General features: G+C 37.0%; 2 protein-coding genes across 4 annotated transcripts; one reads left to right on the top strand and one right to left on the bottom strand.

The window, feature by feature from the left end:
- Nucleotides 1–706: 706 nt before the first annotated feature.
- LOC121768205 (regulator of nonsense transcripts 1 homolog) lies at nt 707–12098 on the top strand. Its single transcript, XM_042164615.1, has 29 exons — nt 707–1419; nt 1620–1871; nt 1951–2121; nt 2224–2274; nt 3010–3102; nt 3178–3273; nt 3471–3521; nt 3610–3728; nt 4486–4594; nt 5243–5365; nt 5463–5534; nt 5934–6005; nt 6137–6203; nt 7033–7175; nt 7286–7357; nt 7427–7555; nt 7911–8066; nt 8446–8559; nt 8644–8742; nt 8818–8895; nt 9094–9228; nt 9453–9527; nt 9635–9749; nt 9864–10234; nt 10327–10389; nt 10474–10545; nt 10660–10788; nt 11094–11213; nt 11385–12098. Exons 1-29 carry the CDS (start codon nt 904–906, stop codon nt 11514–11516), a joined length of 3795 nt encoding a protein of 1264 aa, XP_042020549.1. The 5' UTR covers nt 707–903; the 3' UTR covers nt 11517–12098.
- Nucleotides 12099–13311: 1213 nt separating this feature from the next.
- Nucleotides 13312–22852, bottom strand: LOC121768451 (lon protease homolog 2, peroxisomal-like). 3 transcript variants are annotated; one of them, XM_042164969.1, is made up of 17 exons: nt 22526–22852; nt 22305–22420; nt 22074–22182; nt 21814–21983; nt 20508–20599; nt 20192–20371; nt 20022–20105; nt 18840–18967; nt 17798–17999; nt 17512–17718; nt 16420–16550; nt 15783–15996; nt 15146–15448; nt 14770–14964; nt 14278–14523; nt 13703–13804; nt 13312–13591 (listed from the first exon to the last, which is right to left on the bottom strand). In XM_042164969.1, exons 1-17 carry the CDS (start codon nt 22630–22632, stop codon nt 13508–13510), a joined length of 2670 nt encoding a protein of 889 aa, XP_042020903.1. In that variant the 5' UTR covers nt 22633–22852; the 3' UTR covers nt 13312–13507. The 3 variants fall into 3 exon arrangements, with proteins under 3 accessions (XP_042020903.1, XP_042020904.1, XP_042020906.1); XM_042164970.1 differs by lacking the exon at nt 22526–22852 and having other exon boundaries at nt 21814–22008; XM_042164972.1 differs by lacking the exons at nt 22074–22182; nt 22305–22420; nt 22526–22852 and having other exon boundaries at nt 20508–20621; nt 21814–21937.
- Nucleotides 22853–23710: the final 858 nt, after the last annotated feature.

A 23710-nucleotide genomic window follows, 5' to 3' on the forward strand; every position in this document is an offset into this window, starting at 1 on the left:
GTAGTTGAGTCATTTTGTCATTTTGTTACGTTCCATAGTATAAAATCATTTATCTTTTTAGTAAAGTCACACACATTTCTTCTCACTTACTCTACTCTCTTTTACTTTATTCTTTCTTCATATTTCTACAATTTTTCTTAAGCTCCGTGCTGAAAAAAATGTCTCCGCTACTATGGAATGGGGGGAGTATAATATTAGAGTTAGATTGGTACGAGTTTTCATATCTTTTGTTTTGATTTTTGAACTAATGACATGTGTGTGTTTTATTAATGTTTTTATTCTTGTTTTATTTTTGTTATTATTATTTTATTTTTGTTTATCTTGTACCCAGTTTTTCACAAATATTTTTAGATATCGAATATGTGCAAACTACATGTATTACTATTCACTCTTAAAAATAAAATAAAAAATTGTAAAAAAAGAAAAAAACTTAAATTGCGTTTTTAAACCCAAATTGCTGTGTTTTAATGAGCAGAGGATAACCTACAAAGAGAAAAAAAACTTAGTTGGCATTTTTTTTTATTAAGTATCGGAAAAAATACACGTTTATATAGAATCATATAGATATATCTAGCTCTTATTTACGTTTATATATTGTTTATTAAGTATCGGAAAAAATACACGTTTATATAGAATCATAGATATCTATAATAGGTCTTATTTATGCTTATATATTGTTTATTAATCTTATGTCATGATTTAGCGCGTGTTTTTTAGAAATCAGTCCTCTTCCAATTTCCAAATACAGAAACACAGCATCATCAAATTCACCAATCACCGCGCTTAACCCCATTTCTCCTTCCCCACCACCAAACCCTAACCCTAATCCCCTCAGATTTCTCCCCAATCCACCACAATTTCGTGATCTCCACTCATACCTCGTCGATTTCTCGGGCAAGAGGCATGGACTCGCAGCCCAACAATCTATACGACACGGCGTCTCAGCCGGACACCGGCAACGACGCCTACACATTCCTCGAGTTCAATACTCAGGGCGAGGAGGACTTCGATTACTCCGAATTCCAAGAGCTCTCCCAGCCTATTCGATCTTCCACTGCCGCATGGCCCACGCCATCCGATTCTATCTCCGCCGCGGAGCTTCCCTCCTCTTCCGAAGCCTCCCACTCCACCGCCAAACCCCGCTCTGCGCCAAACAATAATAGCACTAGTAACAGTAACACCAAGGAGACTGGGGTCGTGGAGGCTTTGGCCGCCGGGATGAGCGGCCTTAACTTTGAAGACACTGGTGGTGATGACGAGGTTTTTGAGTATGGAAAGGGAGACTTTACTGAGCATGCTTGCAGGTATTGCGGGGTCACCAATCCAGCATGCGTGGTGCGCTGCAATGTTCCGTCCTGTAGGAAATGGTTTTGTAATTCACGAGGGAATACTTCTGGTTCACACATTGTCAATCATCTGGTGAGTCATTGTGAAGAAAAGTTGTCTGCTTGCGGATTTTGCCTTAAATAAAATAATGGGCTTTTGCTTAGTGCTTTTTTCCTATTTAGGGGATTAGTAGGAAGTGCCTGTTAAGCTTTCCTTCAATCTAACTTTTGTGAATCGTGCTGTTTAAGAAGTAAATTGGATCAAGCTAACGGGTACTCTGTGATCCATCACAGGTGAGAGCAAAACATAAAGAAGTGTGTCTTCACAAAGACAGCCCGCTGGGGGAAACAATCCTTGAATGTTATAACTGTGGTTGTAGAAATGTGTTTCTTCTTGGATTCATATCTGCAACAACAGAAAGTGTTGTTGTTCTGCTTTGTAGGGAGCCATGCCTTAGTGTTAATGCATTAAAGGACATGAACTGGGACCTGAGTCAATGGTGCCCACTTATTGATGATAGATGTTTCTTGCAATGGTTACTAAAGGTTAGACTTCCTCATATTCCCTGTCGTAATACAGACTTTATGTTCCTATGGTGAGCTTATTTAATTTTCTGAAAAATAGGTACCATCTGAACAAGAACAACTTAGGGCTCGACAAATTAGTGCCCAGCAGATAAATAAAATAGAAGAGCTTTGGAAGACGAATCCTGATGCTACCCTGGAAGATCTTGAGAAGCCTGGTGTAGATGATGAGCCTCAACCTGTGGTTCCGAAGTATGAAGATGCTTATCAGGTTCTTGTTGTGAAATACAGTGATATCTTATTTAAATTAATTTGTGCATCAGTGAAGTGAAATTTGTTTCCAATATATATTGATGTAGTATTTTCTCTACAGTATCAAAATGTTTTTGCACCACTCATTAAGCTTGAAGCAGATTATGATAAGGTATGACCTACCTCAACTTTTATGATTTTTGTACCGCACCAGAAGTCGCGTGTAAATAGTTGTCCCCTACTGAATAAATTCGATTTTTTGTTGTCTTTTCCCTGGCGAGTTTGTGTTCACACTTTATATGACAATTGTAATTTTTGGATATTTTACATTTCTCAAGTGATATGGAGTTACTAGTTAGTATCGATCGGCATTACATATTTTTTTTTTGGGGGGGGGGGTTGAGAAAGGTTATCATTCTATTAATTAAGGCATGGTTTCTGAGTTGGCCTAGAAAGGAAATGTGGGCATTTAGATGTGGACTGAAAAAGTAAAATCTAGAAAATTCCCTAATGGTGTATAACTAACAGGTTTATGAGATTTTTCTTCACTTTACTAGATAATTTTCTTTTTACTATCTTCACCGCATTAGACAGTTTCTTTCAAAACATAGTTTATTTATTGTAGAACCAGTTTAATCTTGTCGTGGCTTGGAATTTGATTGAGATGTGACTTGCAGCAGAACATAGCACATGCTTCCTTTCAACAAACACATGGCACTATAGAATTTTAGCTAAAGTTTTTGCAAAACAGAAACAAACTACACATGAGTTTTTAACTATTAAGCAAACAAGCTTTGAACATGAAATAGAGGAAAACTTTATATCTAGGGTTGTCCAAGTTGGAATCCTAAATTAGCTAGTGCATACACGCTAAGATGAATTCTCACTGTGTCTTATGTTTTGGCAGATGATGAAAGAGTCTCAAAGCAAAGACAGTATCACGATTCGTTGGGATATTGGTCTCAACAAGAAGCGCATTGCTTATTTTGTCTTTCCTAAGGTAGCCTCTCATGCTGTTTACTAAGTTCAATTTTCATGATACTTTTTGTTAGATAATGGATGCATTTTTCTGTAGGAAGATAATGAAATACGCCTTGTAACTGGTGATGAACTTCGACTCCGTTATTCAGGTGATGCAGCTCACCCCTCGTGGCAATCTGTGGGTCATGTGGTACGACATCTCATTCTGAATGACTCTAGTTTTCTCTAACAATGAACTTTTATGGTAGTCTAGTGTGTTTCTGAATTATCATAACCTGTCATGAGGCACACTGAGTTCTAATTTTCATTTACTTTTGTCTCGTATTTGATTTATTGACATATCTGGTTATCCTTTGAATGGAAGTTGCAATTTGTTTGTCATCTCAGATAAAATTGACTGCACAAGAGGAGGTTGCTCTTGAACTTGGTGCTAGTCAGGTGTGTAATAGCTCAATTGCTTTGTTTTTAGTTTTTAACATTATATTATGATTATAAAAATGGATGATCTGAATCCATGTTCAAGCAGGGTGTTCCTGTTGATGTCAATCATGGTTTTAGTGTTGACTTTGTATGGAAAAGCACAAGTTTTGATCGGATGCAGGGGGCTATGAAGACTTTTGCTGTTGATGAAACCAGTGTCAGTGGGTAAGTGGCAGCTTTCTTCTTGTGAATGTATTTCAGTTGGTAGGAAACTGCATCAGTTGTCTATGCTATTCTAAGCACTGCTTCAGAAAAAACTCTTATTCATGCTAGAGGAAATAAACAAGTACATCAGGTCATCTTTTCTTGGAGATGGAAGATTCCTGTCTATATTAGATCTTATTTCCTACCCTTAGAAAAGAAGCAGAGGTCTATACGAAATCAATCTAATAGGCCTCTAGCTGAATCATATTCACCACCTTCTTTCATGTGTCTGGTTAATGGGAAAATATATTTTAATACTCCCTGGGTTTGATACTTTCTGATATGCGTGGTACCCTGTGCCCAGAAAGCTCTCATAATGTGGTGTCCTCACCAAATCATTTGTTGGAATTTTGGGTGGAAGATGATGCTATTTCCTATGCCTAACTATTTGCAAGGGAAATCATAAAGTTACCTTAATGTGTTTAATGCTGAAATATCTCTGAATAATTTGACATTTGCAGAAACAATTACTCATAAGCATTTAGCCTTGCCAATGTTAAGTGTGGGGCCTAGAGCTCAAGCCCCACAATCTCCCCTCCTTGGTTCCTAACTCGTATTCCAGGGGATAGATGCTTTAAAAAGAATGCTAGTTCTGTAACACTGTCAAATCTTATGGTAGTTTTCTTAGTTAACTCTCTTAGGCATACAATGAATGGACTTTCTTGATCCCTGGCTAAAGTTCAAACTATCTGTAACTGATTTTGCTGCATGCATTCAGGTATATCTATCATCATTTACTTGGCCATGAAGTTGAAATGCAGATGGTTCGTAATACGTTGCCTCGAAGATTTGGTGCACCCGGGTTACCAGAGCTTAATGCATCTCAAGTATGGTCTTGCGCTCTTCCATATTATTTTTAATCTGGATTGGCTTTTGTTTTATATACTTTTCTTCGTGTTTATTGAAGCTATGAAAATGCATTACATATTAAGTTCTAGTTTTAAATAAAGGGATGATACCTGAATCACAATGCCGGGTGGTTGAAGTAGGGCACCCATTTTTATTATTATTTTTTATTTTTCTTAGAGATAGATAAGCACTCGTGGGAATAGCTTAAACATTCTTTGATAAGCAATGTTAAGCAAATGTGTTTTCTCTCTTTTAAATTATCTCTTATAAGCATTGTTACAGCTAGTCAGCTATATATGGAAAAGTTGACAGCAAAGAAGTTGATTGTCACTGTGTTGGAAGTGGTAGCATCTGTGAAGCAAGGGGACACCCCTCAGGTCCATATACTTGTTCCAATGACAAATACGAAAAAATGTCCCTGGGAACATATTTTATTTTGCCATTTTTATTCTAAAAAAAGTACATGTGAAAATACATGCCAAACCCTATTTTTTGGAGAAAACTGCCTCCTCTGCTTTCCTTTCGCACTTTGATGTTCTACAAATGGATGTTTTGGTGGTGTAGACTGGGCTGCGCTTTTTGTTTTTTTTTCTGGCAACAAAGTTTAATATTGCCAACCATTGTAGGTTTTTGCTGTCAAAAGTGTCCTACAGAAGCCTATAAGTCTCATCCAAGGTCCACCAGGAACGGGTAAAACTGTGACATCTGCTGCAATTGTGTATCATATGGCCAAACAAGGTCAAGGACAGGTTGCGTTACTTTGCAGCTTGTGCTTTCCGGAGAAGATACATATGCTTTCTCTGATGCTTTTTTTTTCATGTGTGCTAATGTTTGGTTTCCCTGTAGGTTTTGGTCTGTGCTCCTAGTAATGTTGCTGTGGATCAGCTAGCTGAAAAGATAAGCGCAACCGGTTTAAAGGTTTGAATATTGTTAGTCAAAATTGTTATTTTCCTCTAATGTTTTGTGCGCTGGTATGATGATGTATCACCTTAAATTACTCCTTCACTCAAATTCTGATCCCTAGGAACATGTGGAGGTTGGGTGAAATCTGATTGATTCACTGTACTCATGGTACCTCTTATCGTTCTTGTTAATTGTTTAGCAAGTTTGTTGGCTGATGTATCCTTGTTACAGTTTTCCCCCTAACCTTTGCATAATCCTCAGCCATATGCTAATAGAGACAAAGAGGGAATAAAGAGAGCGATTGAGAGAGCTAAAATAGATCTAATGACTTCCTTGATTGTGCAATGTTGAGGTTTATGTCCTTTTGTTGGCAGATTATTTATATTAATCACTCTTTTTTCCTTTAATGATAAGGTTGTAAGACTTTGTGCGAAATCAAGGGAAGCTGTTAGTTCCCCTGTTGAGCATTTAACCTTGCACTACCAGGTTTGTTTCATGTTCGATTTTTATCGTATATTTCAGCAGTTTTCATGGTAAATTTATAATTATGTTTTTGCCAATGACGCGGCCTGTACATATGTAAGTGGTTGGGCTTATCTATTTCTTCACACACACAGGTTAGACATCTGGATACATCTGAAAAGAGTGAACTTCACAAGTTACAACAACTGAAAGATGAACAAGGTTTGTTACATTTGTATCCTGATTTTTTCCTTCCATTTTTATTTTTTTTATTGTATTTGATTAATAGAAATTGGATTTTGTTTGGTATGTTTTTTTATTGTATCTTGATTGGTTTTATAAGAAGTATATATGGACTATCTGATATGTTTGAAGTTAATTGGATTAAGGGTTACTGAGGTTTCAGATGGTGAAAATTTGCTAATACATTCTTCTGAGTCCTTTCTCAACTAAGTAAAGGTGTTGGCTGGATCTTACATGTGCATGCTTAGCTATTACATCCAAAGATTGTGAATGCAAATTATATTTCCAATTTTTCTTGGTATTTTATATGCTCTTGTTTTGGATGGAGAAGGATGGGATAGATGGATCTTCTTAGTTATCAAAGCGACTTATACTTAATAATGTGTTCCCCGTTACTGTGGAGGAAGTTGGGGGGGGGGGGCAGGGAGAATATGGTAGCATGATCACCATCAGTCTTGTATGGAACCATCAAAGGAAATTGTGGAATGACTATATTCACATATTCTGATATTTGTCTTTGTTAATGTCATAAAGACCAAATGAGTATTATGGGCATAATTATATGAGAGCAAGCCAAATAAACTATCATTAGTCGTTACTCAGTTCAAAGATGCCTTCATTTTCCTTGCACTCTTGTTAGAAGGTATCTATGTTACCTATTATATGAAACAGCCACTTATGGATCATTGGCTTACTCAACTATTAGTTTCCATTATTGTACAAAATGCTTGTTTTATAGTTCTCCCTTCTTTCTTATGAATGTTATTTTTTATATTAGTTTTGTTCATGTAAATTCTAAACTTTGCAGGAGAATTATCCAGCAGTGATGAGAAAAAGTATAAAGCCCTCAAACGAGCAACTGAGAGGGAGATATCTCAGAGTGCTGATGTGATCTGCTGTACATGTGTGGGGGCTGGGGATCCTCGTTTAGCTAATTTTAGATTCCGCCAGGTACATTGCTAAAAAGTTGAAAATTTAGCTTGATAACTTACCTATCTATTGGGTAGTGGGTTATACAGTTTATCGCATTCACCTTGGGTTAATTTTGAAACCATTTTTAGGTTCTTATTGATGAATCCACTCAATCAACAGAACCTGAGTGTCTTATTCCGTTGGTTCTTGGAGTAAAACAGGTAAATGGAATTTCCTTTACTTTATAGTATTTGGTTATGTAGCTTTATTTTATAACAAGATTCTTGCAGGTTGTCCTTGTGGGAGATCACTGCCAGCTTGGTCCTGTTATTATGTGCAAGAAAGCTGCACGAGCTGGTCTTGCCCAATCTTTGTTTGAACGGCTTGTGATGCTTGGTGTGAAACCAATTAGATTGCAGGTGGTTTATGATCCTGCTTTGCAACTCTATCAAAGGAAGCATGTTTTCTGCACTGCTTGATTACTAAATTGCATTGTCTGCTGATTTTAATTATGCACAACCCCAAATCTTCTCATTCCCCATACTGGTCTGTTACTTCCTTATGCATACCTTATTCAGTCTCTTGAATTGAATCTGTGTTTGTGTTAATGTCATCTTCTCTGCTTTATATTACTTCGTACGTTCTCTACACACTCATATTATTGTGGGGGGGGATGAGGGGCACATGCATTTGCGTTGTTGATGCTTGGGTTACATGTATCCAGAAAAGTATTTGCCATCTTTCTGTGTAATAACTCGTGATTTTCCTTTCCAGGTTCAATATAGGATGCACCCTGCTCTTTCCGAATTTCCATCTAACAGCTTTTATGAAGGCACTCTTCAGAATGGAGTTACAGTAAATGAAAGGCAATCACCTGGCATCGATTTCCCATGGCCAGTACCAAACCGTCCCATGTTCTTTTATGTCCAGGTATAGCAGAGTAGTACTATTTGTTATGTGTTTTTCTCACTTACGGCATTTACATATCATACATTTTTTGTAAGGTTGTGAGTGACTGTGGATGCTCGTTTTGCTAAAAAAATCTTGTTAGATCGTGATATTTTTTGCTGCTGGAACAAAAGGATAACAGTTTTGACTGCTTTAATAACTGAAAGACCTTTTGCATGCTACGGGATAGCTTTTATTTTATAAAGATAAAGATTAAAGCATAACGATGATACTTAATCAGAGATGCCTTTTATATTCTCTATTTTCAGTTGTTGCCCTGTTGGGTTGATATACATATCTGATTGCATTTTCTTCACTTTCATCTTGGTTCTGAAATAACGTTCTTTTTTTACTTGTATAGATGGGACAAGAGGAGATCAGTGCTAGTGGCACATCATATCTAAATAGGACTGAGGCTGCAAATGTTGAGAAAATTGTAACCACATTTTTGAAGAGCGGTGTTGTTCCTAGTCAGGTTTGCTGAAGTTTCTATTTCTTGGATTTGCTGCTCAAGACTTATAAGTTAGTAAAATGATTGTTAAACATTGGGCTTTGGCAGATTGGTGTTATAACGCCCTACGAAGGCCAAAGAGCATACATCGTCAATTACATGTCACGAAATGGTGCTCTGCGTCAGCAACTATACAAAGAAATTGAGGTGAACTTTGATATCAAATGATTGTATTGTGGAACCTACCCAAAAATCAAGACTGATGATATATTTCTGTTTCAGGTAGCAAGCGTAGACTCATTCCAGGGTAGGGAAAAAGACTACATTATTTTGTCATGTGTGAGGAGCAATGAGCATCAGGTGGGTTTTAACTGTGGAATGTTTCAATGGTCCATGCAGATGGGATTGTTAAATTATGTTGTTTATTATGGGTTGGTTAAATTTTAGGGTGGCTGCAGGTCTGTGGATGATTGTAAAGTTGTTTCTCAGAATGTAAATAGCTTCATGGTGATTTATCATTGTCACTTGCCATTCTAATCTCATTCTGTGTATGTTCAGGGCATTGGTTTCCTCAATGATCCGCGGCGACTTAATGTTGCCCTCACACGTGCTCGTTATGGTATTGTCATATTGGGAAATCCTAAAGTTCTAAGCAAGCAGCCGCTGTGGAATGGCTTGTTAACACACTATAAGGTAACTGGTTGCATTGTATTTTACTCTTTGTAGTCATCCTATAGAAACTTGTTTTGGTCAAATGAAGTCATTGGTTTACATGGCATGATCATCCCTTCAGACTTGCTTTTATTTGAGTTAGCTCTCTGGACTTGATATGTTTGCAACTAATATTTTCCGTACTTTTGGGTTTGTTTCTGTGCAAATACTTCATATTTGTGACTTCTGGAATTTTGGTTCTCCAGGAACATGAGTGTTTGGTGGAAGGACCTTTGAATAATTTGAAGCAAAGCATGGTTCAGTTTCAGAAACCTAAAAAGGTATCTATTGGAGGTGTCATGGATGTTTTTTAAAATTTCAACTCTTTCCCCTATTTTTGGTTCATTTTTGAGGCACTTTGACATGGGCGTGTGGTTAATCTGTGCAGATATACAATGAACGAAGACTTTTCTATGGTGGCGGAGCAGGTATTGTTCCCAATGATACTTTTGGATCTGTTGCATCCAGCCAAAATACTGATCGGAGGGGTCCTCGCTCTAGGGGTATGTTACTTTAGGGCTTTGAGGCTAAATCTTTACTGTTGCCCTTTACAATTATAATAATTCCTGGAAATAGTTGTCCAACCTGGAGAAGCAAATGATGTTTTCTCTAAGCAGGTCCTTACATGTCTCATGGCCCAACTAACGGTGCCCATAAACCTGGTGTTCACCCTTCTGGTTATGCAATGCCTCGGGTGCCCATGCCTCCATACCATGGAGGGCCTCCATCACAACCATATGCCATCCCCACTCGTGGTGCTGTACATGGACCTGTTGGAGCTGTTCCTCAAATTCCACAACCAGGCAGCCGAGGATTTGGTGTTGGCCGTGGGAATTCCAGTGCACCCATTGGTAGTCATCTTTCACACCAGCAAGGTGGACAACCTCCTATTGGAAGCCATGCACCAAACTTTTTTCCGTCTATGGATAATGCTGGTAGCCAGCCAACTCTGGCTGGACCACTGTCCCAACCGGGTTATGTTTCTAGTGTATGTGTTCAGTAAAATTTTCTCCTGCATAGTTTTATAATCACTGCTATTGCTCTGAATAGAGCCTGATATATTCTGTTTCTGGAATGCAGGTGACAAGTCAAGGACCAAACCAAACATACAGGGATGGATTCTCCATGGGTGGCATGTCTCAAGTAATTTATTTAGCATCAACACGGTTGATTCATCTCTACATGTCTGGATGATTTCTTTATGCTTATTATTTGTTTATTTTGCAGGACTTCTTGAGCGACGATTTCAAAAGTCAGGGATCACATATTCCTTATAATGTTGCTGAGTTCTCCACCCAGGTACTTAATATCTATATCTGTCATCAGATTCATTTGTTTTACTATAATATGGAATTTCCTAACAATGTTAATGACTAATTTACTGTAATTCACTCATTCTATGTAATTTTGTAGGCTTCTCAGAGCGGTTATGCTGTTGACTATGTTACACAGGGGGGCCAAGGGTTTCCTGGGAACTTTCTTAACCAGAACTCTCAAGCTGGATATGCTCGTTTTGCCCCAGGGAATGATTACATGTCTCAGGTTTGAATATGATTCCTTTTTCCTAGAGAAGTTAAAAGAGTTAGACTGAAATAGTAGCTGCTTTGGTTGTTTATGGCTTTTTACCTTCATGATACGGTTGTCTTGTGACTGTTCACTTTAATTTTTATTCAATTTATATTTCCAAAGTCTGAAACTTCCAAGAAGTTCAGGTGGCATTTGGATTTGCCTTCTTTATCCCAATCATCCACTTGATGAATTTTTCCTTAGACCGCTTGCTTGTTTATTAGCTAATCAAAAATTGTACTTTTGTCTTCATTTGACATAAATTGCCTTGATTTGTTCAGGAGTACATGGCCCATGGTTCACAAGGTTTATTTACACAGGCACCGTTCAGTGATCAATCTCAAGAAGATGCTTCTCAAAATCACTTTGGTGTGGCCAATGCCAATCCACTTCAGTCGCAGGTATTTTCATTTCGTTCTTTTGAGTTAATGTTGGAATTTGTTTGACGACCTTAATTAAATCTCACTGTTGCGAATTTAGCCGTATTTCTCTCTCTCTTTTTTTTATTGCTAAAGCTCTTAATTGGACCTGGAGTTGGCATGTTATTAATAGTTTTGAATGTTTGCTTGCAGCTGAATCCCCTTTATTCACAACCATTTGCACACTACAATTCACAGCCACTAAATGCACAGAACTCTCAGCCACAGCCATCGTCCCAGCAGGGTCAAGGATCCCAGAATAACAAGCTTCACTACAATGGTTGATGGGTGTTTGGATGTTTGGATGTTTTGTTTTCGCGTACAGATGTCTGGTTTGTGCTGTCGTGTGTGGCATGTTAAAGATGCCTTTAGTGTTTCACAAAGATGTCGGGTAGATTTGATGACACAATCCTTGGTGGATGATTCTGAAATGACAGGATCAAATTTAGTTTTGATTGAGACCGAGTCAAGGCAACCCGCTGGGCTGTACAACTAGAGATTAGAAGAAAGGTAAGACCAATGGCCAACTACACGTCATGGACGCCAGCAAATGGTTCGGGAAGCAGAATCAGTGAATTCCAGTAAGTGGCCTCATCGCACTAAAGCAGCTCCTGCTATGATTTTTACAGCATGGCTGACTAAATTAATTCTCACATTAATCTCCCCCGACATGTAATTAGCTACTTGATACTCCTACATATATATATATATATGTTGATGACGATTATTTTATATCCTAAGTTTGGGTGGGTTTTTAGTGCTGTTTATTTAGTAGAGTTTGATGAATTTTACCATTCAGACTCTGCACCATGTTCTCATTGGGTACCAAATTCCAATGGTTGCAATACTCAAGATTTTAGTACCAAATTCCAATGGTTGCAGTACTCAAGATTTTTGGAATTTCTTATTTATTATGTGGCGTGGTAGGGAATTGTAATGTTTTTGCTTTTATCATGAGTCTTGCATTGAAAGATATTATTGATATTTTTGAATTTGAATTTGAATTTGAATTTGAATTTTTTTAGACTAAACTTAGTTGGTGATTGAAATTTACATTTATATAATCTGGAATTATACAAATTATAAGGTGTTGGAAACATCGTGCTAAGGTGAATTTGGAGAGAAGTTGTGGATATAAATAAATGGATTAGTGGTTGGCTAATCACGCAGATATAATTTTTTGTTATTTCCTTTAGTGGGCGGCTAATCATGTGAGAGGTGAACAACCAATACCATTAATAATTACTTTTTTAATTATTTTCCAATTCCATCTAAAAAAAGGCTATATAATGGTATCATGAAAATATAATATATTGTGTAATCTTACGTATGATTGTGGTAAACGACAATATAAACCTTGTGCCTAATTTGAAGGAGTAGCGCGGAGTTTCTTCAGTTTATCATTAACAATTTTGCCTCGAGTTAAAAGAACTATTTAATGTTATATTAATAGTTTTGACTTGCGCCAATGAGATAATCTAGATAATTTTAACTCGTAGTGATAAGCTTATTACAACAGTTTGAGGAATATACTTTGATCAATTTTTGTACTTTTTCATTAAAATTTACTTCCTCCTTCCAAACAAAATAGTTCCATTTGTGGCCGGCACGGGTTTTAATGAGAAATTGAGACAATAAGAGAGAGAAAAAAAAAGTAAGTAAATTAAGTGAAATAGTGAGAAAATGTAGATAAAATATGAGAGAAATTTTCCCGTTTTGGAAATAAAACTATTTTTTAGACATCCCAAGACGGCAAAATAAGACTATTTTTTAATGGATGGAAGGATTATTATTTCTCAATATAAACGCCATGTTAGCTTAAATTTTTACCAATTTTAACATATCAGCTTTAATTTTTCCAAAATTAAAAATAAAGGGAAAAACTAGAAAACCGTAGTAGTATTTCATTTCAAAATTAAAAGGTGTGTAAAATCAAAATTTGTCCAAAGTGTGGTGGGGCATGGAGACAGTTGAGCTCAAATTAATCTCAAGTTGCAGACGATGCTTATGATTCAGATTAATGGCAATTAGCATCCTCTTGACCTCTGTTGAATAAGTGAGGAACTTGCACATCATCATGTATAGCCAAATGAAATGCCCTTTGCATTTTTGTAAACACAACTTGCTAAATACAAGATGGAGTTACATGATTTTCCCATGGTAAATGTTATCACCATTTCCTAAAATACACTTTTAATTTACCAATACGTTCTGTCATCTCCATCACAGCAGTCGTGGTTAGAAGAAAATCGAGCATTTGGAAATGCAAGGAACTTTCACAGTTTTGAATACTTTTTCAACGGACAGCCACCCTCGAAGGCATGCTCCAACACATCCTCCATTCGCTTTGCAGGTAATATCTATTTCAAAATAAAATTATAAAGATCAAATATCAATGACAGGAACATTAACCAATATATGTCAGCACTTCCGGATAAGAAATTAACAAATAAGATGGTGATCAAATTTACCTTTAGTCCCGATAGCACAGCTGCTGGAACCTCGACTAAGTCTTTTAAGTTCCTCTCTGGAAGAATAACTCTCTTAATTCCATACCGATGGGCAGCTAAAACCTGCATACATTGCCGTACAGATACCAAATACTTAACGTAGCAAACAGTTGGATCAAAAATGTAGAGTGGGCGAAGTTCAGGTGGAACAATTTATCCCTAAATAAGTTAACCATCTTGATAGTGAAAAAAGCAATGAAAGGGTGGGGTATGACTATCCTGCACTGTACATTTCTGAGTCATTTAACACAATTAAGACAATCTAACTATCTTTCACTTTTATTTCTGAATTAAGTTAGGCGTATAGATATGCTAGGTTTCACTATCATAAATCCTATCCCACCCAGCTGAAATGGATAAAGGTTCCTTACTGCCCCAAGTCATTCAGATTATGAAAAATTAAGAAGCAGTTGGTTATTCGTTGATATTGTGACTATAATTGAATCCTAGAATGATTCAGTTGATAATACTATTATTCAAAACAGTCCCATAAGGAGAACTAGGAAATGACCTTGCCAGAAAACTAGCAAACATACCTTATCCTTCACTCCACCAACGGGTAAGACTAAACCTCTCAACGTCATCTCCCCAGTCATTGCTGTATCAGACCTAACTCTTCTATGACTGAAGAGTGAAACCAGCGATGTAACAAGAGTTACACCAGCTGATGGACCATCCTTTGGTACAGCTCCAGCAGGGAAGTGTATATGTATGTCTCTGCCTTCAAGGAGATTGCTTTCCTCAGCAGTAACCAATTTAAGCTCCGTTGCTCTAGCTCTAACCTATATACGACGAGAGAAGCACAATTATTGCCAACTGCCAAGTAAGACTTCACTGAAAGAATGCAACTTTATTTCCATAGCAAATGAAAATGTACACTGCATCAAATAAGATCAGAGTTTTTTGGTTGAAGTTATAAATATTGCAGGTAGGTAACAGAGGAAGTCATTGCCATTAAAAAATATTCTCAAAGAAGATACTTCCAGAGGTCCATGATATGTGCAATTGAAGAAAGTGGAGATGATTACCCATGTCATTGCTATTTGTGCTGATTCCTTAATAACATCCCCAAGTTGGCCTGTGAGACGCAAATCACCTTTTCCAACCATTGCAGTAGCCTCAACAAACTGAACCTCTCCTCCAAAGGCTGTCCATACTAGTCCAACGGATATTCCAGGAGTTGCAACTCGATCAGCAGTTTCTCTATCATCATATCTTGGGGGCTTCATCAATACAGAATCACGTCACTTCTTTAGTATAGTAAGTATAGTATAGTATAGTATAGTCTATTAGAAAGAAAAGAAGAGAATAATGGGAATGAAATCAAGCTGAACAAACAACATTTGATCAAGTATCGAACTTACTCACTCAAACTAATGATTCTAAGAAGAAATTACTACTTACCCCAAGGACTTTCTCCAACATAGCTTCATCCACAATGAAGGGCAAGGTTACCCTAAATGTATTTGATATTTCATGCTTGTTTACGCCCATTGGAATCACTTCCATTTCCACTTCCGCCTCACCAGCAAGCCTACCATCTAGCAATGGTGAAGCTAGTCGTTGGACATCTTTGCTAAGTGGCATTGAATTATGTTGTTCAGCAACTCTGACAGCTGCGGCACGAGCTAAAGCCGCCAAGTTTCTCTCTAGATTCCGCACACCAGCTTCTCTTGTATATCTCTGAATAACAAGTTGTACCATAGCCTATAATAAAACCAAGAAAGCCAGTATGACTTAGGAGTTAGGATCCATGAATATCTGGGTGGCACCATGACATTTTAATTAATTAACAAGAGATGGCTAAGAACTTAAGCGTAACAGATATATCCTGGTAAAACTAGCAAAGGAGACCACCACCGTTAGCATGAAAGGATTTATAATCTTTACGGTTCCAACTTCAAGTTAATCTAGATACTAGTCCAATCAACTTCTCACAGATCAACTTAATACCTATAAAACATGATACTAATGCCTCTAGGCTATAGCTAGTTGCACTTTGTGTATAATTCATAGAAATACTTGCATAATATTTCTATACCTCAGGGACTTGAAGGAAATCAAAACTCAAGCCGTGCTGATCAAGAACTCGTGGAATTAAATGCTGCATTGCAATCCTAAGTTTCTCGTCAGGTGTATATCCAGGAAGTTCAATGATTTCCATTCTGTCCAGAAGTGCCGGAGGAATAGGTTGCATTTTATTTGCAGTAGCCACAAACACTACCTTTGAGAGGTCAAATGGTACATTCAAATAGCTAAAAACTTTGATCAAGGATAACCACGGTACTAAGTTCTGCATAAAATTCTCAGAAAATAAACACAAACATATATTTGTGAAACCATGTATTCATGCATGTTTAATAGCAGTTATAGAAAGCATTTTTTATCTCTCGAAGGAGGCCAACAAGTGATTATATGGCAAAGATTATGTCCAATATCTTTTTTACTTCAATTCCTTATCACAAATCTTCCTCAATAGTTTAAAATTTTTAACCCTAACAAATACAAAAAAGAGAACAATAATACTAACATAAAATTTGAGAAATCTGCACACTTGGTGTGCTATGCAATAATAAGTCACACACTTGCTCATATCAAATTTTGAGAAGATAAATGCAGGTGTTTATCGGAATTTGGCTCTATATAGTTGAAACGAAAAATTGACAGCAGTAGGATACTGATCATTAAAGGTTTTGTTCTGTTCAGGATCAAGGACCTCAAGTAACGCTGATGCTGGATCACCCCGAACATCAGAACCAGTTTTGTCAATCTCATCCAGCAACATAACTGGATTGCACACGCCTACCTTCTAGAAAATTCGAAAAAAACTCTTCAATTCAGTAGGACGAAATAATACCAAATATAATTCATGAAGATCGAAAACCATAAGCTTTAATTCATAATCGGGCCGGGGTAAAACAAAATTCAATTTTGAAGCTAGCCTTGTCTTACTATATGTATAATAGAAAATAAATATTAATAAATATATCCAACATATTCAAGCAACTAAATTGAGGATTCATGCTAAACCACAGTACGGAGAACGGTATATAACAAGCAATATGTCAACTGAGCTTCTAGTTGTTTATTATATACTCCGTATAAGCATATGGAGTAGTATAATGGTAAATGCGCACATTAGTGGACGGCCAGATGCATGGAAGATAGACATCATAGATAACTTGACTAAAGTCCAAAATTGGTCCTCCACATTAGTGGACGGCCAGATGCATGGAAGATAGACATCTCTAATGACTAAAGTCCAAAATTGGTCCTCCACATTTGCCTGAAAACCTTTTTTGGTCTCACACATTAAATGTGATAGCTTCTGGTCCTAAATAATGGAATATGTTTCAATCCATATTTAATGGTTCTGTCAAAAAGTTAACAGTCAATAGCATCTTGACCAGATTAGTTACGTAATTGCATTCAAATTTTAAAAATTAAAAGGAGAAGAATGTCCTTATATATTTTTCTTTAATATTTATTTTTTTTAATTCAAGTATTTCTAAACTTTTACAATTAGAACTCGTTAATCTGGTCAAAATGTTGTTGACTGTCCGATAAATAACATACAATTAGGACCAGAAGTTATCACACTTAATGTGTAGGACCATAAAGTTTTTTCGAGAAAATGTAGAGGTCTAATCTTGAACTTTAGTCTTTTCTAATTATAAGTATCTTACCCCCAATAAAGAAATTAATTTTTAAGAAAAACATATGAGTATTAATGGATCACTATGATAAGATTCTAAGATACCATCACACACCTTAAGTCCATCAATAAGACGACCAGGCATGCTCCCTATATATGTACGCCTATGCCCTCTAATGTCTGCCTCATCTTTTACACCACCAAGGGATATGCGGACAAATTTTCTGCCCAAAGCCGCCGCAATCGATGAAGCTAAAGACGTCTTTCCAACACCTGGTGGACCAACAAAACACAACACCGGACCTCTTGCATCTGGTTTTAGCTGCACAACATATTTGCAGCATGATCATTTTGATATAATATTCCATGGAAATATCAAATTTGGGTAATTAGGGGCCAACCTTGCGAACAGCTAAGTATTCAATTATCCGCTGCTTCACCTTCTCTAAACCATAGTGTTCAATGTCAAGACACTCCTTTGCAGCCTTTAAGTCCAATTCCAGCTCTTCACTGGCCTTCTGCCAAGGTAGCTCTGCAAGAAGTTCTAGGTATACACGGGAGCTATTATACCCAGGTTGCTGAGGCTGCATTTTTTTCAGTCTCCTGATATAAGAACACAAGTAGGAATTCAAATGACACTCTTACTTTTCAGAACAATGTAATGTAGTAATAATGAGAAAAATCAAAAAAGCATGTTAATTTTTATAATGACCAACACGATAAACATAAACATTAAATAATAAAGTTAGGGTTTATATTCACTTATGACCAGACCCTTGCCCATACAGTGACATTTTAGCCTGACCTTCAAAACTTAGAAAATTATTGATTTATTTATTGATGATCAGCCATAAAGGTCCGGCCATAATGAATCATGGTTGGACCATATTTGTCTATCTTTTTCCCGTAAAGGTTGGAACATGTATCAGATGCCAGTACAGTGATGACTAATCTCTAAACTTAGACATAACAACATCATTTTAATACAGTTAAGTGTTAAATTTCCATCAACAGTGTTAATGGGCCATAATTGTAATCTAAGAGAGAAGGTGTAATTTTTCGAAGGTCATGCCATAAGTGAATATTAACCCATAATATTATGTAAGTAAAGCAAATCACAGTTTGAGTTAAAAAGCCAACCTAGAATCAGAAAGAAAAATGTTTAAGTATATTAACTAACTAGGGATCCATGATATCGGACATAAACCTAGACAAGCTCAAAGCCTAAGGCAATTCTTTGACAGAGTGAACTCGTCTTAGACAGATGTCAGGTGAGAAAGATTCAAATACTCACACTTTCAAGGGACTCAACAATAACAATACTAAACCTCAGGATCAAACCAAAGTGGAGAAGTCATGCACACAAAAATAAGTCACAGTCTAATAATCTTATAAACAATACAGTAGAAATATCTCAAGTAATTATTCTCCCTAATGTTATACCTTAGTTCTCTCTGAGCATGTTTCCAGACATTTGCAGGCATCGAAGCATCTTGCATCTTCCTCTCCAGAGCAGCCACATCATCCTCATCATCATCATTATCACCAAGTTCTTCCCTAATAGCCCTCATCTGATACATGTTCCAGAAAGCATTAGAGCATAGACACAGCATCAGAATCTACAACCCAACATATAAGGCAGTAAAAATTAAATACAACTCCCCCTAAGATCCAGAAACCAGATAAGTAGAACATTAGTCATTACAAATCATCAATCTCAACTTCAGTTTCAGTAACAATTGGAGTAACATCAAATGCAAATCCAATTTAGTTAGAGGTAGCAAACTAGTTTTTCAAAAAAAAATGCCACTTGTAACCTGCATAAAGTTTTTAGTTGCATGCTGCTGGAAGTTACAATATATGTAAAGCTTTAGACACATAACTCTTAACAAAGTTGACAAAAACGACAATTAGTTGCAACAAATTGGTAATCGACATGCTCCACTACTTTTATTTTTGGGTTGGGAGGTGGAGGGAAGAAACTAAAAATGCTCATCATTACACATGAGAAGCTAAGCACAAACAGAAAGTGTAAATGAGTTATGAAAAGATTTATATGAAACGTTTGATACTTATATCTGAGCAGAATAAAAAAGAGTAAATCATATTTGGCTTGACCTTTAATAAATGTAAAATATATCCTGATCTTTAGTGAAGTTGCAAACATGGCACAAGAAAAGAAATGGATTCAGAAATATGAGCTAGACAAATTCCTGCATAAATTCTCAGTTCTGTTTTAATTTAAGGTGTATTCTACCCATCAAAAATTCAAAATCATGGTTTTTTTCCTTGGCTGAAAAATATTAAATGAAAAACATGAAAAAATGCCTTCTCTCCCTCTTCCGCTTCCCTCCTTTTTCTTTTCCTCCCCAATTCCCAACCCTAAATATGCAGGAGCCACCTTCTTCTGGAAATTTCAAATACATTAAGAAAGACAAAATTCATATTTTCACAATAATCCTCCATCCACACAAACCATCCATTCCTCTGCAATATTTCCTGAATCCAAGACGTAAACAATTTTCAAAAAGCGAAGTCCATACAGTCAACGTCGAGGCAATCTACTCAAGGTGACTAAAACTTTACCCCCCCCCCCTACCAACACACACACATGATATTGCAAACCTGTTGACGGAGGAGAAACTCTTTCTGTGACTTTGACAATTGTCCCTCAACCTTTTGTGTAATCTTCTCTGCTACACGAATTGACTGCATACAGTAAAACAAAAAACATGAGTGACTCAGATTTACAGGCTCCTAACATTTTTAAAATTCCATTAGCTGAATCCAGATACCTGTAAATGCCTATCAACCAATTCTGTTGCTTTCGAAAGCCTCACTTTCACATCAACAGAATCTAGCATGGATAGCTGCTCTTCAAAGCTAATTTCAAAACTTGCGACAAAAATATCAGCCAGTTTGTGCACAGGAACTGTCTCCAGGAGAACTTTAGTCCTCCCTCCTGTTTTTTGTTTCTAGATACAGAAATTAAGAAAATTAGAGAACTGATATTTTTTTTAACTGGGGAGAGTCATTGAAATGTACATCCAGTTTCAGGTAGTTCATGATTTTCTAGGAATCAAATGTACAAACTGCAAACTCAAATGATACCTGCTCAAGTACAGAAATAAGCTCCATAGCTGTGGCCTTAAATTGTCTGGACAATGCTGTGAAATCTGGCTCTTGTTCCACTTGATCCATCTCTAGTAATATGATAAGGAGATTCTGAATCAACATTTTTACAAAGGTAAATCTATACCAAAGATGTACACATTTCAAACTAGATGACACCAATACAAATATAAGTTGGCTTTTCCAAGATGGCATATGTAGCATACGTATATGAGGAAAGGACTTTTATTGCAAGATGATGTATCACACATAATTCGTTGAACTCAGGTTCTTTATGCAAACGCCATATTAATGGGTTGGTTCATTCATTACTTTCCTAGCATTTATAATTTTACTGTCACTAATCCTCTATAATGTATACGAATCCCAATTGATTTTTAAGGAAAGCTGGTTGAAATGTATGATGAATCATTTCGTCAATTCCCTCTCCTATGCAACTGATCCGGTGATGTTATATTAGATGCCACTAAGTCAATCAATAATTGATTAGAGAGAGGGTCAGACCATATAACAATCACAAGGTGGGAATCGTGGGATGGCTGCCAAGTAGTGGAAATCGAAGGTACTGCGTCAAAATAAAGATTACTCAGAAAGTTCCACAAAGGAAGAAAAGACCTACTATAACCACTAACTAGACTAGAGGAGTTCCATGGGTGACAGGGGAAGAACCCACACCGCCATGATTTGAAGTTAAGATCTACAAAAACAAATGAGCTCCTCAGCTTTGATTTATTGCACAGAGTTCTTTCAGAGGGCTAGGGAACTGATCAAACTTAAAAATAGGTTGAGAGTTGGGGGAAAATATCTAGGGCTCAATTAGTTCAACCTTCAATAGGGGGGCACCTAACTCTACAAGTTTGTGGTGACAAAGGTTGGCAATACAACACCTTAGAGAGATGATCTTGTTACTCATTTTGTCACATTCAAAAAAACAAAGCCTAATGTAGTAGAGTTAACCAGATGATGTTTACAATTTCTTTCCCCTCTCTGCATGCAGTTGTTAATAGAGAAATCAGCCTCTTAAATCTTCTGGAAAGCCCAGCACAATGATAAATTGGGGGGCTTCTATATTTTTGTGAATGGAAGAATGCAAGACCTTCCATTTGGGATTGAGAGTAGATTAACCTAAGACACATAAAAAAGAGCTAAAGGATTTCATACAACTTCACTTCTTCTAAATCCATTTCAATGAGAAACTACCAGTTTGTTGTCTTCTGTGCACAAATACACAGAAGTTAGGAGAGCACAGATGTTGTTGTGCCTTTGAGACTTGAGTTATGCTTACCGAGTTTAGTCATATCCAGGGAGGTAATCCTGGCAGTGTAATATGTTCCTCTTGTGCTGAGCTCCTGAACACTAAATCTACACAACCCTTCAAGAACAACAATGTAAGTAACCCTTCCACTTGGTTTCTCTACTCCTCTCGACAGATGTAAAGCTCGAGCAGCAACACCCCTGGAGATCAAAAACAGAAATACCACTGACCAACAAAATTTAGCAATTTCAAAGTGCAAAAAAACTTCAGCTTCAGCAATATCAATATACCTGTTATGCCAGTGAATAGCTTCTTGGTTACTCTTAGCTCCGTGCTTGAGGGATTCAAATATTTCATCCTGTGTTTTCGAGCTTCGTTCTCCTAAATTATCTCCTATGCCTGAAATTACAGTTCTTTAGACCAGGTATAAGAATCACTCTCTCTATCAAACAGAAAGGTGATGGACTTCAAACATACAGACACCAAAAGGCTTTTTTTAACTCAGAAAGCACGATAATCACCTGGAGCCGGCGGGGAGCCGGCTGTTGAAGACTCCGCCGCAGCATCACGAACAGGCAGGATTCCGATCAGTCCTTTCTCCTCCCTCTGCCACAATTCCTGTTCCACCAACTTCACACTAGCACCACAACCATCCACAGGAACACAAATTTCTCAACCATATCAAGGAAACAGCATAAACAGCTCATCAACAACAAATTGAACATAAATAAATTGCAAGTACCTGCTGGATGAAGTGCATCGAATTCGAATAATCGCACCAGGAAGCAGTACTTTGTTCCGGAACGGAAGTATAGCGAGCCGCCCGGGCAGCTCCACCGATTCCGCCATATATAACAACTATAAACCGTAAATGAAATATTTTCGATGAAAAATTAATCAGAAAACGGTCAGGAACAATGAATTTGTTTATGGTGAGATTCGATGATATAAATTGGAAAAGGAGAAAACGGAAATATCTCAGTTAGATAATGAAGAGAAGAAAATTGGTAAGGTGGAGGTGTGGATTTATAATGTTAGGCGATAATGATCATACACAGTTGACACAAAACTATAGTCATGACTCACAGCAGACAATCCATCCATTCTCTCTCTCCCCACTTTCTCCCTCATCGTGGGCAATGTTGAAGGGTGATTTGGATTTTTTACTTTTTCAGATTCTTCTATAATTAATCAACCTTAAAATACTACTAATTCATCTTTCGAGAATCTAACCTAATCTTTCTTTGGTAAGTGTATTAAAATAACGAGCGAACTGCCTTAAAAGTCACAAACTTTTTCTATTTTTCAGTTTTTTCCACGAACTAAAAAATTGGCATATAATGTCATGAACTTTATCGGGTTGTTGGAATTTCTAATTTGACCCGACCCTAGAGTTTCCCGGTCGAAATCTTGCGCACGTGGCAAACCTGAAATCTGACGTGGAAAACACAGGAAATTCATTAGCCCTAAAAGTCACAACCTTTTCCTATTTTCCGGTTTTTCCCACGAACTTTTCCCATTCTCCCGTCGCGTTTCTTTTCACAGGAATTCTGTCGTAATCCAATTTCAATTTTTTCAATTTCAAACAATCGATTTTTGGTCAATTTTGATTGAATGTGCGATTTTTTGACTTGTTCGAAATTAGTCAATTTTCTGATTTGAATGTATGGTTTCAATCTCAATTTTGTTTTTTTAGAATAATCACTCTAGCTCCCAAATTTCGACCAATTCAACGTATCTTTCAACAAATTAAACGACTCCATTCCAAAAGGCCTTGTAGGAAAATCAAAGGAATAACTTCTCGACACTTCTCTTTGTGGGAAGCTTCTTGACACCGTGTGCCCCAAAACTCTGGCTATTGCCACGAGTGGCGGCGGCGAAGGGAAGAAGAAGCTCTCTAGCGGCGCCATTGCGGGAAATGCAATTG

Source organism: Salvia splendens, chromosome 15 (assembly GCF_004379255.2).
Source record: "Salvia splendens isolate huo1 chromosome 15, SspV2, whole genome shotgun sequence".
Lineage (NCBI taxonomy): Eukaryota > Viridiplantae > Streptophyta > Magnoliopsida > Lamiales > Lamiaceae > Salvia > Salvia splendens.